A 15,161-nucleotide genomic window follows, 5' to 3' on the forward strand; every position below is an offset into this window, starting at 1 on the left:
AGCAGGAGCTGTGCCTTCTGTCAGATGTACTCAGTGGCATGTCTCCCCATTAAGAGAACAATAAACTATTGAAAATGAGTACAAGTAGCACTTTGGTGTAGGATTTCTGCATTTGCTCCTTGTTGCTGACACATCAGATTTGTTCTGCTTGGAAGCAGCAGTGTTTATAAGGACTTAACACATTTGATGCTAAATACAGAACTAGAGGGAGGTTCATAATCACGTGTGAAGTCACAAGTGCAAGGAAGGTGATAAAATGTCCTTAATTTTACTGATGAGACCCCCATCCTTGTGAAAAGACAGGCTGTGGGCAGGGCTGGCCATGTGGTTGGAGCCCAGTTCCTGGCTTTGCTGCTTTTCCATAGCAGCACTGGCTCTGCATTTCTGAGAGCTGTACAGCAGTAGCATCAGGGCTCTGCTGAGCCCTTGGGTTTGGTGAAATCTGAGAGTTTACAGCCTTATGCCATAATGCTTTTGTGCACCATAGTTAATGCTGACTCAGGACCTGGATCTTTGTACAATAGTTACAGAAATATGTTTCTAACCTCAGCTTATCTGTGCTTGATCCATTTGCAATTAAGTGATTAAAATATATATTGGAAAAACAAACAAAACTAAATTGCTTTCTTCTTATCCCTTGCTGAAGCCTTGACAGTGATGTGTTTAACTTATCAATGCCTTTTGGTTATAGGGGGAAGAGTAAAAACGTGGAAACGAAGGTGGTTCATTTTGACTGATAACTGCCTGTATTACTTTGAATACACAACTGTGAGTATATACTGCTGTGAGCTTCCTTTATAAACTGGATATGGCAAGGAATAATAATGCAATATTTTCCTTTTTTTTTTTTTTTTTTTTTTTTAGGACAAAGAACCTAGAGGGATTATTCCATTAGAAAATCTTAGCATAAGAGAAGTTGAAGACCCTAGGAAACCAGTAAGATATCCTCATTATCATTTCTTTAATGAATAAGTAAACCATTTGGAACTGAGATTGTAGTAAATGAATTTGTTTCTCGGTTGTTTGTTTTGCTTTGTTTTTAACATATGTTTCCATTCCTACCCTCCAGAACTGCTTTGAGCTCTATAACCCCAGTCATAAAGGCCAAGTGATTAAAGCCTGTAAAACCGAAGCTGATGGCAGAGTGGTGGAAGGCAACCATGTAGTGTATAGGATATCTGCTCCCACCCCAGAAGAAAAAGAAGAGTGGATTAAGTCTATCAAGTGAGTTTAGAGTTTTAAATATCTTTCAGAAATGAAGTGTAAGCTCCTTTTCTGAATAAGATACGAAGAGAACTTGCATTTTAACTTGTTTAAAGAATTCTGATTTGGCAATATGCTCTGGGATTAAGGTCAAGATCTTTGGTGTGGATGGGTCAGGCTGTCAGGTCCTAAGGATATAGCAGGTCCTAACTCAAATGAGGAAAATGTTTTTTTTCTTTTTTAAAGAAATTGAATATTTTAAGCAAACTTAAAGCCTTTCGTGAACCATCCTTAACCCTGATTTTATTCTGTTCTTACTCTGTTTGATGACAGCAATCTTGAGCTTGTTCACAGAGTGGCTCAGAACTTTCATAATCTGAATTCATCTTGTAAGGTTTATATAGCAGACCCAAACATAAAGGAATAAATTATGTTCAAGTTCTGTTCAAGATGGAAGTATGAACTCTTTAACAAATGATAGTTAAACACCACCTTTTTATAAACAAATACTTCTGATGGTCAGAGGAACTACAGCTCCTCACTGGGAGCGGAGGGCAGCACTGAGCTTTGCTCCCTGGGCACAGTGACAGGGCCCAGTGAATGGCATGGAGCTGTCAGGGGAGGCTTGGATGGGAGTCAGGGGAAGGTGCTGCACCAGAAGGTGGTGGGCATGGACCAGGCTGACCAGGGTGGTGTTCACAGCCCCATGCTGCCAGAGCTCTCGAAGTGTTTGGACACCGCACCCAAACATAGGGTTTGGATTTTGGATCGTCCCGGGAGGAGCTGAGAGTTGGACTCAGTGGTCCTGGTGGATCCCTTCCAACGTGAGCTGTTCTGTGATTGTAGGTCAGCAATCCGTTATCTTATTAGAAGTGTGGAGTCATCCAAAGGGAAGAGAGAACAAAATAGTTTCAGTTTTCAAAAGCAGAGAACTGTTAACCAAACTGGCAATTTGTGTTGTTTCTTCTAGAGCAAGCATCAGCAGGGATCCCTTTTACGACATGCTGGCGACAAGGAAACGAAGAATTGCAAACAAGAAATAGGACTTGATGGGTAGCATGTATACCTGCATCCACTTCTACATGGGCTATAATGGAGTGTAATGTAAACCTTGGGCAAACTAAAGGAAGACAGTAACTGTACATTTTTTTTTAAATATATATATATATATATATATAGAATTATATATATATAACGTGTGTATGTATATAGACATATATACACACATACTTTACTATGACATAAAATCTCAGCAAGACCTTTCAGAGTAGCTATTGGCATATAATCTGAATTAAACCTCAAATCCCAGAGGATCATTTTCTTGGAACTTAATTCAACTGACGACATGGAAGCTTTGTTTCCACTTGTGTTAGTTATAACTATAGTTGGCGTGGACTGGGAGGGAAAGAATGGTAAAATATCCTATACCTGTTTCTTGAGTTCAGTGCCCATAATGGGAAAAGTGTTTTAAGTACTTTTATCTTAGTTAAATGCAACACTAAAAACTGGAGTAGAGGGCAGCCTAGCACTTACCTTTTCTGTAGGCAGGAAACCCACAATCTCAGTAAGTTTTCAAGTTTTATGTCTTGCAGTGAATGAAGCTTTCATTTAGAGCACGTGCTCTACCTTCTAGAAATAGCTTTTCTTCTTTGGAAGTGCAGCTCATTGTCAGACGGGCAGCTACATCATTAACCAGTTGTGCCAAAGGGTTGGAGTGAATGCACTGAAACACAGACAGGTCCCACCAGCAAAGGCCTGTCTGCAGCCATGACACTGTGCATAGATGTGGTTTGGTATTTGCCAGAAGGCAAAAACTCTTTCCAGTCTGCTCACACAATAAGTGGTGAGAGTTAATGTCTGGTTTAATCTGCTCTTTATGTAGTAACATCCTTCCTATGTTTTAGATATATTGTAGTTTAATTAACACTATTAGTATTAAAGGAATAAGGTGACAGAACTTGCATGAATTGCAAGGGTTCAGGCTTTGCATGTGAAAACAGCCTGAAATAATAATTTCACGTGCACTTAATGTTTTTAAAGGGAGAAAAACCAGGAAAGTGTAATCTTTCTTTAAGATATAGCCCTAGGTAGGTGAGCAGGCAGCACTGATTCATTCCTTTGCTTGATAACAAACTTCGAACATACAGAAAATTTAAATATTTTCATTACATTCTTAAAAGATATTTTTTTTTAGACTTGTACTTCAGTAGCTGAAGTTGAAAACAGGAGTAGCTATTCCTCTTCTTACCTAAAGAACACAACCTGACTGTCAGTTCCCCACTGCAGTCAGCCCCTGTGCCCTTTCTTGTAACTTATGGAAGCTGGTCAGTGGTCTCGTGCTGAGGCACATTCTGTCCTAACACTTTCCTGTTGGCAGTGCACGTAACATTCTTGAGGTGAAGCCCCTCATTGCAAAGTGAGGGCAGGAAGTACTTCTTTGGATCCTACTACTTCTAGCAGTACTTTTATTTTTCCTGTCTTGTCGACCCTGAGCCATGTCTGCTGTGCCAATGGGTGCCTGGGTGAGCCAGCGTGATCCCAAAGCAGTTTTGCTTCTTGGATACACGACAGGGAATTCTGCTGCACTGTCAAAAAGACACTAAGTTATCTTTTTCAAATCTCACCTTACCTTTAAAGTGCTGTCTGATTTGTGGTTGCTGTCTTACAGATTTGCATTGCTTTGTACAGGGTTTCAGCCTGTGACTGTTTTGCTTTATGGCATGCTTCAGAATAAGGCTGAAACAGACTGGGGTCACCCTTTCCCAGAGCATGTGGAATTGCAGGCTGCTTGGATGAATGCTCACGTCTGAGTGAGAAGCAAAAGTCAGCCAAAGGAGGTAGAATCCCAACACTTACTATTAGTAAGTATCGCTGTGGGATATCTTCTTGTTTAATGGAAGCCATTTAACCTCTATGGAAACAAATGAAGTTGTAGATGCTATGTCTGCGAAGCAGCTGCTAATGTAACAACTTGAGTCTTCTGCTGAGCGACTTCACGTTCTCCTTTGAAGCCATGCACTCCCCAGCTGCAGCTCTGGATGACGTTTGTCACAGGAGTGCAAAGGTAAAACACAGCAAAGTCTATTCCTGGAGAAATATGAGATTACCAAAACATTTATAAGCCATGAAGCACTTTTTTAAAAATTGATTCTTATCTTCTGAGATATCATCTGCAAGAAAGTGTATTTATTTAACCAGATGAGGAAGTTTGCTGATAAGCATGAAGGAAATGCCTTGAGAGTTCATTTGCTGTACTTAGCTGGAAGTTCTTATATCCTGCACAAGTAATTATTTACAGTAACAGCTATCTGAGGATATTATAGCAGGAAATATATTATTTTGTTGCATTGAAATGTGACATCTAAAACAGCTACTTGCGGTGCTCAATATAGCTATTTAATTTACCAAAGCTAATGGAATGTCTTTCTTGTTTGTAATGGTATTTGATTTTAAATGGTGGTTGTTTTTTTTGTAACAGTATTAACACAGAGTGAAACCGGCCCAGAATTTCCACTGGTCACGAGGCCAGTAAAACAAAGTGACTTGTGAAAATTTTGGCCAAGTTCAGGTACTATCTATGAGGGTAAAGAAAAATCTCTCAACCTTTCCCTTCCCAATTAGGCTTCAAGTCCAGGTGTAGCTACCACAGTGAGCTGCCCTGTGGCCTAAAGCAATATCTGTTACCATTTGGCTGAGGAAAAGTCCCCTGGGAATAACAGCCTTCTCCCTTCCTGTTGCACTGAAAGCTGTGTAATTGTTCAGCTCTTTGTTTTACCATTGCCTTTTGAAACCACAGGAGGCAGCAAGAGCCACTACTGCTTCTGCCCCACAGATGGCTTCTCTGAATATCCAAACCTTCTGGCCATTAACTTCAGCACGGTGCCAGTGCAGTCTGGGGAGAGAACTGTACATAATACTTAAGCTCAGCTGGACTGACTTAAATTTTACAATATTCTGACAAAGTAAGCTCTACATTGCTTAACATCTTGAACCGGTACAAAACAACCTTTATAAACGAAGCAGCATTTATAATGCTTCATATATAAAAACAATACATATTTTTTAAAGTTTATTACATATCTATGTAGATATGCTTGCTGGAAAAGCTAGGTCTGTTGTAGACCAAATGCTACAAATGAAGACTTGTGGCTTACCAGTTTCTTTTCTATATTTTCTTGGAAAATGTTTCTAGTTAGAGTTTAAATATAAAATGTAAATGCTGTACAGATATGTATTGATATAAGCATTACTTGGTGTACACAAGTGATTTGCATGACAAATACTCTGTATCAATCACTGTTAAAAATGTAATGTTCTGTGTAAATCCACTGCAATATTAATGTTGTCATTTATCATTAAGACCTTTTGCTTAAACCTGGACATTCTCAAAAATAAAGCGTGAAACTATATGCTATTGTAGAGCTCCTCATTTAGCAGAGGTCAGATTTGCTAGACATTTTGTGTAGACATTGAGTCAATTTTATAGCATAGATGATAATTGCTCCTGTAAGCACCCTTCTTAACAAAGCAGACAACTTAGTCAGATGAACTGTAGTTAAGTTCCCTGCTCATCTGCAGTAAGAGCAGTCATTCCTGTTGAACAGCTGCAGTCCAGTGGGAGGTGAGTCCAGAGTCAGACTGGGAACTTCCCAGAGGAGCTCTGCTATGCTCACCTCACAAGCACAGCCAGTGAAGTTCCTGTGTTGCACACAAGACCAGTGGCTGTCCAAAGGGAAAGTGCTAAGGAGAGCTGACAAATGCCTGGCTGCTGCAGAAGGAGGGGGATCTGAGAGATCAAAGTGGCCATTAATTTTTACTTCTTTAATCAATTAAGATTACATTTGTTTGAAGACCTAAAAACCCTGCAATGCCATGAAGGGGAATTACTGATTAAAGAAAAGAATAACGAGGATGCTGATTTTGATAACACTGAGTGGTTGATTTCAGTGGTTAAAGCCTGGATTTGATGTAGAGCTTTTTTAGTACAGCAAGTCTTGTCTTTGTTGGCTCTCTTTATAGTGAGTAGATGGTTTTGATCGGTAGCTTGCATCTGAAAGGAAAAGGGAAGCACTGTCATCCCCTGTTCTGAGATTCAACACGCAACTGGTTCAGCAGTTTTAGGTCACCACAGAGAAATCACAAAGCTGCACACAGCTCGACCTGTGATCCGGGACCGAGCTGACTGAGAAGGCTTCCAAGAGCCTCACAATAAACACGCCTGTATTTCAGTGCTATGCTAACTCACAGTAGAGAACAGGAGGACAAAACTACCTGCTTTAACAGCAAAGGGCAGACAAACGTGAAGGTGTGGACAACATACTTGTTTTATGAATGATCTTGTGGTCAAACTGACCAATAGCCACAAAAGCAGAAGCTTTTAGAAACTTGCTAGAGAGAACACGTAGAAGTGAAAGAAATGAAGTGCTCCTCCCACCAATCTGGATTTTCCTCAAATCACAGACAATCCTGCTTAAGAGATCCCTCTTTCCCCTCTCCCCCTTCCTCTAAAAGACTGACCACCACAAGAAGGAACTAATGAAGAAATACCAACTAAACTTCCTCAACAAAATGCAATTGCTTTACACAGCCCTCTTGCCCTGCTTGTGGGGTACCACTGTCAAATTTCTCAAGGGACATCTCTTTCACTGGCATAGCCCAATTATCTGAATGCCCTGGTGCTGCCGTGAGATGCAAGACTTCCACTTTCCTGCTGCACTTCTACCTGGTTTTGAAAAACCAAGAGTTCGCCATCTGCTGGCCACAAAACTCACAGTGTTAGAGCAGATGTATGCTGTTCCTGTTTTATCGGCTACAGCAGAGATGCTTAAATCAGGATGCTTCTGTCATGAGTATCGTGAAAAAACTGTATTTAGGGCAGTGATATTTTTAAGTCCTCAGTCCAGTCCTTAATTTTTTCTGAGGAAAGGGATACATACACTATCCAAGTTTACACAAGAACTTGTGAACAATCAGCTTCCTTCCCAAATTGTATTTTTAGATTAAAACTTCTGGTTGTCCATATCTGAGAACACAAACATGTTCTTTGATAATCACACTTCATTCAGAAACTATTTCAGTAACAATGTCTGTTTCTGGAATGTGTGCAACTGAATAAAATTGCCATAACCTCATCAAGAACAGCGAGCAGATGTGATTCTAACAATGTGGACCCAATCTCTGTCCTAACACAGATCACCAATATCTTTCCTATCCTCACTTCATCAACCCAATGACACAACCCCCAGGCAGATCACATTCTATAGCTAAGTTAGAAACAATGAAAGAGACGACATGAGAAACACTCAGAAAAGAATTAGGAAAAATTGCTGATGATGCTGGAACCCCTTGCTTACTTGTCACACATTTGATGTGTACCTTCAGGCTTCTTTTTCTTTTTGGCTTTCTTAGGTTTTCTACTTTTTTCCCTCTTCAGTCTTCCTCCATTTCTGTTCTGGTTCATGCTCACTTTTTTCCTGGATTGTTTTCTTTTCCTGGTTCTTTGTTCCTCATTTTTAGGAGGAGGTCCTCAAGAATGATGTACAACCTTCTTGCTACAGAACAGAACACAGACATGAAGGATTTAACCAAGGCTACAACCTGCACAGCAGTCTCCCTACACTGACTATGCCTTTTAATACAGTAGCACACCACTATAATCTCTCCTCTTTTCTAAATTAACCAGCTGCAGATAACAAATACACAGCGATTTATACAGTGCAGCAAGTTAAGGATAATTATGGAAGCTAATACATGCCATCATGAATTTCAGGTAAGACAGAACTGAATTATACAATTAATACCATTCTCCTAGGACAGAAAGAAAAAACTTGGAAGGAAGAAAAATGTAAGTGACAGGAAAGTAACTATAGTCTCCACACATATTAATGTTTACCATTTCCTGATATACAGAAGTAGGTATGCATCCTGGCCAAGGACTGTTGACGTATCTGTTCAGGGAAGCTCGTTACCAAGCGAGTGGTGAGGTGCTGGAAGAGCTGCCCAGAGAGGCTGTGGATGCCCCGTCCCTGGAGGTGTTCAAGGCCAGGTTGGATGGGGCCCTGGGCAGCCTGGTCTAGCATTAAATGGGGAGGCTGGTGGTCCTGCATGAGGCAGGTCTTTGGAACTTGATGACCCTCAAGGTCCCTTCCAACAAAGCCATTCTATGATACCTGAATAATTTTTATACCTGCAAAAGCTGCAAATCTTTTCACTGATACTGATACCATCTTTTTAACACCTTAAAAAAAACAGATATATTAAAGTCAGTTTATGTTTGCTTAAAGGCCTTCTAAACACTGAGATGCCATATAAGGAAATTAATGATTAAAAAAAAAAAAAATGAAGTTGCTAATTTTATACTGAATCCTAAAAAAATGTTGGATCAGAACAAACCAGAAGTAATCGCAGGAAATGCTGTTCCTGAGTGGTTTTGCTAACATTTGGATCAGCAGTTTTTAATTGGAACCTTATCTGGACAAAGTGCCACAAAAGCCCTTCACATCTCATTGTTCAAAAACATCTGCAGTTACAGGGACCCTCAATTGTTTTTTTGGGTTTTTTTGTTTGTTTGTTTGTAAAGCCTTCTTGCTGTTTAACTTATGAGAACAGAGATAAATACTCCCATCACTTCCTCTTTCCACCCTATTCCCACATCTAATAATGCACAATTCTTGTCTGTCACATAGAACAAAGTTAAGATAAGCCAAGCATTTGCTGTGCCAGCAGCCACCAACCCAGCAGAATCCTGTAACAAGCAATAAAAATCCACAGAAAAAGGAAACTGTTGTTTATCACTTAACATTTATGAGACAGAAACACGTCTTGCTTATGAAGAGCATAAGGTACTTCACAGTATTGAGAAACTGATGTTATTCAGAGCAGTCCACATTTTTCTCCAACAACTTCACATAGTAGATCTGAAGAATTCACACTACACTGACTAAAACAATTACACAAATCTCATTTTCACAGGTAAGCAAATGCACTCTCATGCAGAAGAAACCGAAGCTACGTCCAATTACAGCTAAGGGTAAAGTCCCTACAGAGTTATTTAAGAAGCACATTCTCATCTTAGGAACTGCTTTGAAGTTTTAGGTCTAACTGTCCCCACCAGAGGGCTGAGCATTCAAATGTCCCACCTTCAACACAGAATTTCACTGCTGACAACTTTATCGTTAATTAGAACAACAACTCAGATAGGGAAAAAAACCAAAACACAACAGGCGTTGTATCATCAGAGATATGAGTGAGGCTCCCTGAGATCTGCCAAGTTATGACATGACTTTGCAGCACTCTTCAATGTGCTACTTATGATTAAAAAAAAAATACAAATAAAAGCCTCAAAATCAAGAAGAGAATAAGGTTTGTGAACGTAACGAGGGAGACGTGGTGGGAGAAGGCAGAAGAGGGGGACACAAATCCCTAAATTTCCTCTTCAATTCACCTCCAGTGCAATGCCAGTCTCAGAAGAGACGTGTGGTTGTACCCTGCACACCAACACAGCTCCCTTTGTGCTAACAGTGCTCCCATGCCTGATGCAGATCAAGTAACCCCAGGGATGCCACCAGTTTAGCAGCAACTTTTGTTTATTTGTGCAACCTAAGTTCTGTCCCTGTGGAAATTCTTCCTCAACAGTGAGTTTCAGTTCTTTTCATTCTGAATACTCTGACTGCATTTCTTCCAGTACTTCCTTATCTCATTCAAGATCACATAAGAAAATAAGTAAGTCTGAATATGAAATGAGTAAAATCCTACTCCTGGATTACTTCTTGCTCACTTTCCATGTGATTTATCCTTTCTGCTGCCTGCCCAGAAGCACAGTATAACCTGATCCATACTCTCTTGAAGGCTTATTTCCTCCTACTTTGTAGAAGGAAGTAGTAGTATATCAAGGAACTTCCTCAGGAGTTACACTTCTCAGATACTATTTTGTTCCAACTTCTTTTCCTCTGAGTACTGCACCTGGACTCACAGCCATAGATAATTTCAGTAAAAGAAAATATTGCTATCATCTTTACACTTACCTTAGAATTTCAAGATCACTACTGTAGGAATTTTAATTCACCTGGATAGTTGCTTGTAGGAATCTCCCTAAAAACACAAAGATGAAAGGGACAGTAATGCTTTTAAAAACAACACAAAACAAAACAGTCCCCACTGGATATTCTGCACACAGTACCTTCTTTGAACAACACTATTTATGGACTACAGATTGTTATATAATGGCAAATGTTACCCAGAAAACAAGCACTCAGTATACACACATGCACTCCCATGTGTGCTAATGAACACCAGGTGGCATTATCTGCCTCACTTACTGCATTTACCCAGGGTGCAAATAGAGATGGCTGGGACATTTCAATCTGGGCAGTATCTTACAGGCAGAAAGTGGTTTTAAAGCTAATAGTTTACATGAACTTATCAACATAAGAATATGAAATGCAGAGCCAAATTTTGTTGAAACCTGAATGTTGAGCATCCAGTTGCTGCTGTGTCAAACAGATGTGGAGCGGCTGGGCAGCCAGAAGGCTGAAGCCAGCCAGTGCTCTGCTTTACATTTTCCCACTGCAACTGCTGGGGATTACAGGCTCAGTTACCAGTAACAAAATGCTACTAAAACTGAGATGCACAAACATATTCAAGAGGAGAAATAATTCTCTATTCAGCTTATTTTATGCATCATTTTTGGACACATTTCTAAGTCGTGGACCAAATGAGGTCTCTGCAGGGAAAGCATTGAAAAGCAGAGAGAAGACATGAGTTGAGTCTTCAAATACGTAAACACACTAAAGAGAAGGAAGTATAAGAGACCAAACTACAAAAAGGAAGAGTTAGGTTGGACACTGTGAATGAGATTTAAGGGCTGGGTTAGCCACAGTTCATAACAGTCACCTAAGAGCATGAGAACAAGAGAATCTCACTCAGTGATATCTAGAGTATCTTTCTAAAAATTCCTCCCTGTCAAAGGTGCTTCATCAATAGTCTTAACAGTTCTTATTCAGATCCTCTAAACTTGAGTAATAATGCTCTTCTTTTCCTCCCAAACGTGAATTTGACATGAAGAACCTTACATCTTTAGTTCAGTTTGCTGTATTTAAGACAAATTTGTAACCAAAGATGCTGCAATATGTTTTACACAGCTTTTTGATAACTACATAAATAAATCTGATCCTATTTTTCCATTAAAAGATTCCCCACAGCTCACTGTAAGAACAGACTGCATTACGTGTTACTTGTTAATTTCCAACCTTTTAAGTACTTACCAAAACTTAACTGGATTTTATCTCCATTTCAGTGTGAGACTTTCCTGAACAGTAAATACCAGCCTGAGGATGGAAGAACCTTCCTAGCATTCAAAATAAAACAGCTATCTGCATAGCAATAGTAGGGAAAGCAGTAAGTGCTAATGAGTTAGGGTTCTGATGATGAAGATACTGAAGCACACTTAGTATAAAATAACAGCTTTTCTCACAGAACCACCTGAGGCTGCAGTCATCAGTACAACAACAGGAAATTAAAATCTATCAGAAGGTACCAGACAGGACAATATCAGCTACCTAAAAATATTAAAAAAAAAATCCTTGTCAGTAACAAAGTTGCTTCTTCAAAAGCATGAATACATTTAAAAGATGACAAATCTTTTCCAGCTGAGGTAAGAACCTCTTTGTGAAAGCAGCACATCAGATTTGAACTCATGCAGGGATGTTACTGACTTTTTCTCCAGAACTGCTAGCAAGCTGTTCAATGCATTCTGGAGAAACTGACCTCTTACCAGGGAAGTGCCTCAGCCCACAGGAGGTCTAAGATAGAAATAAAACAACCTTAAAAACAAAACAAAAGAAAACACACAGAAAAGAAAACATTTATCATTGTCTTGTTTTTATACTGGTTGATTTTTCCCTTATCAACATAGATATTGTCAGCAGAGAAAAACTCTTCTTCGTATCTGCTTACCAGTTTCATATTCTCCCTGCGTGTCTTTAGAATCCCTTCTCAGAAGTCAGTAACCAAACCATGAAATGTATTCCTGCATCAAAATGAGGTTAAATGAAGTTAAATATTTATTAACATTTTTATTGATTAGTTATAGAATAAAGTTGTACTGCTATACAGAGTTAGAATGGAGTTGAAATGGCTCCTACAGTTGTTCACAGAGACCAAACAAGCAGCTGGGCTCACATGGGTATGCACAGCTGTCACACCACAAAATGAGGAGCATCTCCATCAGCTCAGCCAAGCGAACTGACTGATGGTGGTGACAATATTGAAGAACAGTGTTTTGTAGCTGAGAATTTGCTCTTTTGGAAAGTGTTGTTATGCTCTGTTGTAGTTTCCATGGAAATAAATAGGAGGCATTACTTTCAGAGCAACCTACTTGCTACCTACAACACACCTTTAGCATCTCCAGCTGTACAAGTTCACGGATATTTCTGCACAGAGCACAAATTCTTATGCCCCAAAACTTGGTAGCAAAGTTGATGTTTTGAGAATTTATCCCAGGCTGAGAAAATTCAAAAAGCACACGGCCTCACATTTTGGCCAGGTGAGTTCCCCAGCATTCAGGCAAGCTCAGATTTGTTTCAGTTATGGCCGCTAATGCAGTGTGAACTTCCTGCACAAACCCCCAATTTACTGCTCAACTTGAGACACGAGATGCGAAAAAGGGAAAATTCACAGTACTCAACAAGGCTCTGCAGCACCAAACAGCTCCCTCACAAAAACACCCTGCAGCAGCCAGCACAGCTTTCCCTCCGCCTGCAAGCAAACTCAGCTGAAATCACAGCAATCACCACAAGTCCCTTCTGAAGAAGTTCAACATTCAGCCTCTTTTGCTTTGAGTTCCCAAGAAAGCACTTCTAAGGTGAACTGTTAGAAAAACATCCTGTCTTGGCTTCAAAGCCTGAAGTTACTGTGTCTACTAATGTCAATGCAAATCTTCTTGAAGCACTTTTTCAGTTAAGAGGTGGATCTCTCTCTGATCAACTGCCAAGCAACATTTATAACTTCATAATGATGAAATATGGAAAGCTTCCCAGGGAGCTGGAACTAGCATCTGTATGTGTTTTTAGTGAGATCAAGCACTTTGATACAGGGTTTTTGCTCCTGCTTCCAGGATTTTACTGCTCAGTTAGAAAGCAAAAGAGGAGCTCACTTATAACGACTTTCAGGCTTCTGACCTGAGAAGCATTGAGATGGAAAAGCATCTATCACTGGACAAAAGAAAAAGGTTGCCAGCCAGTACTTGACCACACGGATTTTTTTTTTTTTTTTTTTTTTTTTTTTAATGACCACAGTATTCCACAAGAGACTACTCCTCACCATTAAACCAAAGTATAAAATTTTGTCAAAATCCTGTATACACGTTTTGGCATCTCCATCAGCAAAGCCTCAGAACACGGGACTTCCATTATACAACTGCACCCAGCATTGATATGTCTGGAATACTAAACTCAAGGATGGAATCACATCCCTCCAAAATCCAGCCCTTAGTCTGTAAAGATCTCTCTTAAAGATCTGTTTAAAAGATAGTGCTTAATTTCAGAAGGAAAGAAGCAAACTCTGAGCTTCTGACTTCTCCCTCCTATACACGCCACAGGTAACAGGTCCAAAACCGTGAGCACTGAGAACGGCTCAATGCTCCACATAAAAACAAATAGAAACAAATTACACTGCAAATCTTCTAGGCAAGAGGGTTCAGGGGATGACTCTGTGCAGCTCCTCCACCTCCAGGCTCCACATCTTCTTGTGCACCGGGTTTTCGGAAAGATCCGTCATCTTTATAGCTCGGAGCACCGGCTCGGGGCTGCAGGACCGCACCACTCCCATCACCATCACGTACTTCCCTAAAAGAACACGGAATAAATTCAGCTAACTCTCGCGTCTTCATTTTATGAGCGAGAGGAGAGCCGAGGCGCCCGCGGAAGCGGTACCTGCGCCGAGGCACGGCCGCCCGCGGGGCACGTCCTCCACCCCCAGCACCGTGAAGGGGCCGCTGCCGTCCCGCAGCCGTGCCGAGCCGCCGCCGCCGCGCTCCACCTGCAGCACGGTGCCCTGCATCCACACGGCCCGCAGGCATAGCGGCGCCCGGCCCGCCTCCGCCCGGCCCAGCCGCCACGTCCCGCCGGCGCCGGGCACCGCGCCCCGCAGCTGCGCGGCCAGCACCTTCAGCGGCGGGCACGGCGCCTCCCCCGCCATGGCGCCGCCCGAAGCGACGAGGGACGAAAGGTGGACCGCAGCGCGCGGCCTCTAAGGGAGAGAAAGGGCAGGAAAAAGCGCCGCGCCGCCGGAAAGCAACATTGCGGCTGCGTGCGCGGCTCTGGTGCAAATGGCGGCGCGGGAGCGTTGCGTCACGTCACGTGACGTGCCGTGCTGCCCTATGCAGAGCCGCTGCTGGGGCGGATGGCTTCCCGCGTTCGGGTTCCATCCGCACCTCGACTCCCCTCAGTGCCGAGAAATGAAACGGCAGCAAACAAATCGCTCGTGTAAATGCCGGCTTGGGCGCTTGAATGGAGAAAGGCTGTTTTCTGCTGTTTGTAACCTCACTGAAGCGCTTTTAAAAGGTGTTTTCGCACGCTGATTTTCTCCGGGCTGCCTTTAGGATGCCCTTGGCTTTGTGATGTGATGCACAGAGCATCACACGGGCAGCCGAACGCCGCGAGCCTTCAATTCCATCCCTCTGCTGATACGACAGGCGGGCGGGGCTGCTTGGCTTCGGTGTGAAATCCTGAGCTGCTGTGGTTTCCTTTGGGTGGGCGGGTTGAGGTCTCATTTAGAAAGCAAGCCGAGAACGACGCTAACGGGAGGAAATAAACCAAAGAAAAGCAAAAGAATGGGGCAGATCTGGGGGACTGTTCCCTGAGTTTGGAGAGTTCTGTGCTACTGACAAAACATGCAGTGTGGGTACAAATGCAGAGAGAACTGACTTCCCTACAGCTGTTCTTCCTTAAAGCACATCTTGC

The 15,161-nt window shown here is 41.6% G+C and overlaps 2 protein-coding genes across 7 annotated transcripts in view; one reads left to right on the plus strand and one right to left on the minus strand.

Annotated features, from left to right (window-relative positions):
* CYTH3 (cytohesin 3) overlaps nucleotides 1-5,612 on the plus strand; it is a 50,512-nt gene extending 44,900 nt beyond the window's left edge. The window contains exons 10-13 of one of the 2 annotated variants that reach the window (XM_085237595.1): nucleotides 692-768; nucleotides 865-936; nucleotides 1,070-1,224; nucleotides 2,174-5,612. In XM_085237595.1, the coding sequence (XP_085093721.1) occupies nucleotides 692-768; nucleotides 865-936; nucleotides 1,070-1,224; nucleotides 2,174-2,246 (377 nt within the window). In that variant the 3' untranslated portion in view covers nucleotides 2,247-5,612. Of the gene's footprint in view, nucleotides 1-689; nucleotides 769-864; nucleotides 937-1,069; nucleotides 1,225-2,173 lie in introns of both variants that reach the window. The other variant, XM_085237596.1, reaches the window with a different exon arrangement.
* Nucleotides 1,679-14,559, minus strand: RMI2 (RecQ mediated genome instability 2). Of its 5 annotated transcripts, none has more exons than XR_014886808.1 (6): nucleotides 14,133-14,559; nucleotides 13,871-14,045; nucleotides 12,157-12,229; nucleotides 10,227-10,293; nucleotides 7,579-7,754; nucleotides 1,679-4,290 (listed from the first exon to the last, which is right to left on the minus strand). XR_014886808.1 is itself a non-coding variant. In XM_085237613.1 (2 exons), exons 1-2 carry the CDS (start codon nucleotides 14,395-14,397, stop codon nucleotides 13,897-13,899), a joined length of 414 nt encoding a protein of 137 aa, XP_085093739.1. In that variant the 5' UTR covers nucleotides 14,398-14,559; the 3' UTR covers nucleotides 12,241-13,896. The 5 variants fall into 5 exon arrangements, 1 of the variants encoding a protein (XP_085093739.1); XR_014886807.1 differs by having other exon boundaries at nucleotides 7,557-7,754; XR_014886806.1 differs by lacking the exon at nucleotides 1,679-4,290 and adding an exon at nucleotides 6,010-6,253.
* Between the last annotated feature and the right edge of the window lie 602 nt (nucleotides 14,560-15,161).

This window comes from Meleagris gallopavo, chromosome 16, assembly GCF_905368555.1.
Source record: "Meleagris gallopavo chromosome 16, MGAL_WU_HG_1.1, whole genome shotgun sequence".
NCBI lineage: Eukaryota > Metazoa > Chordata > Aves > Galliformes > Phasianidae > Meleagris > Meleagris gallopavo.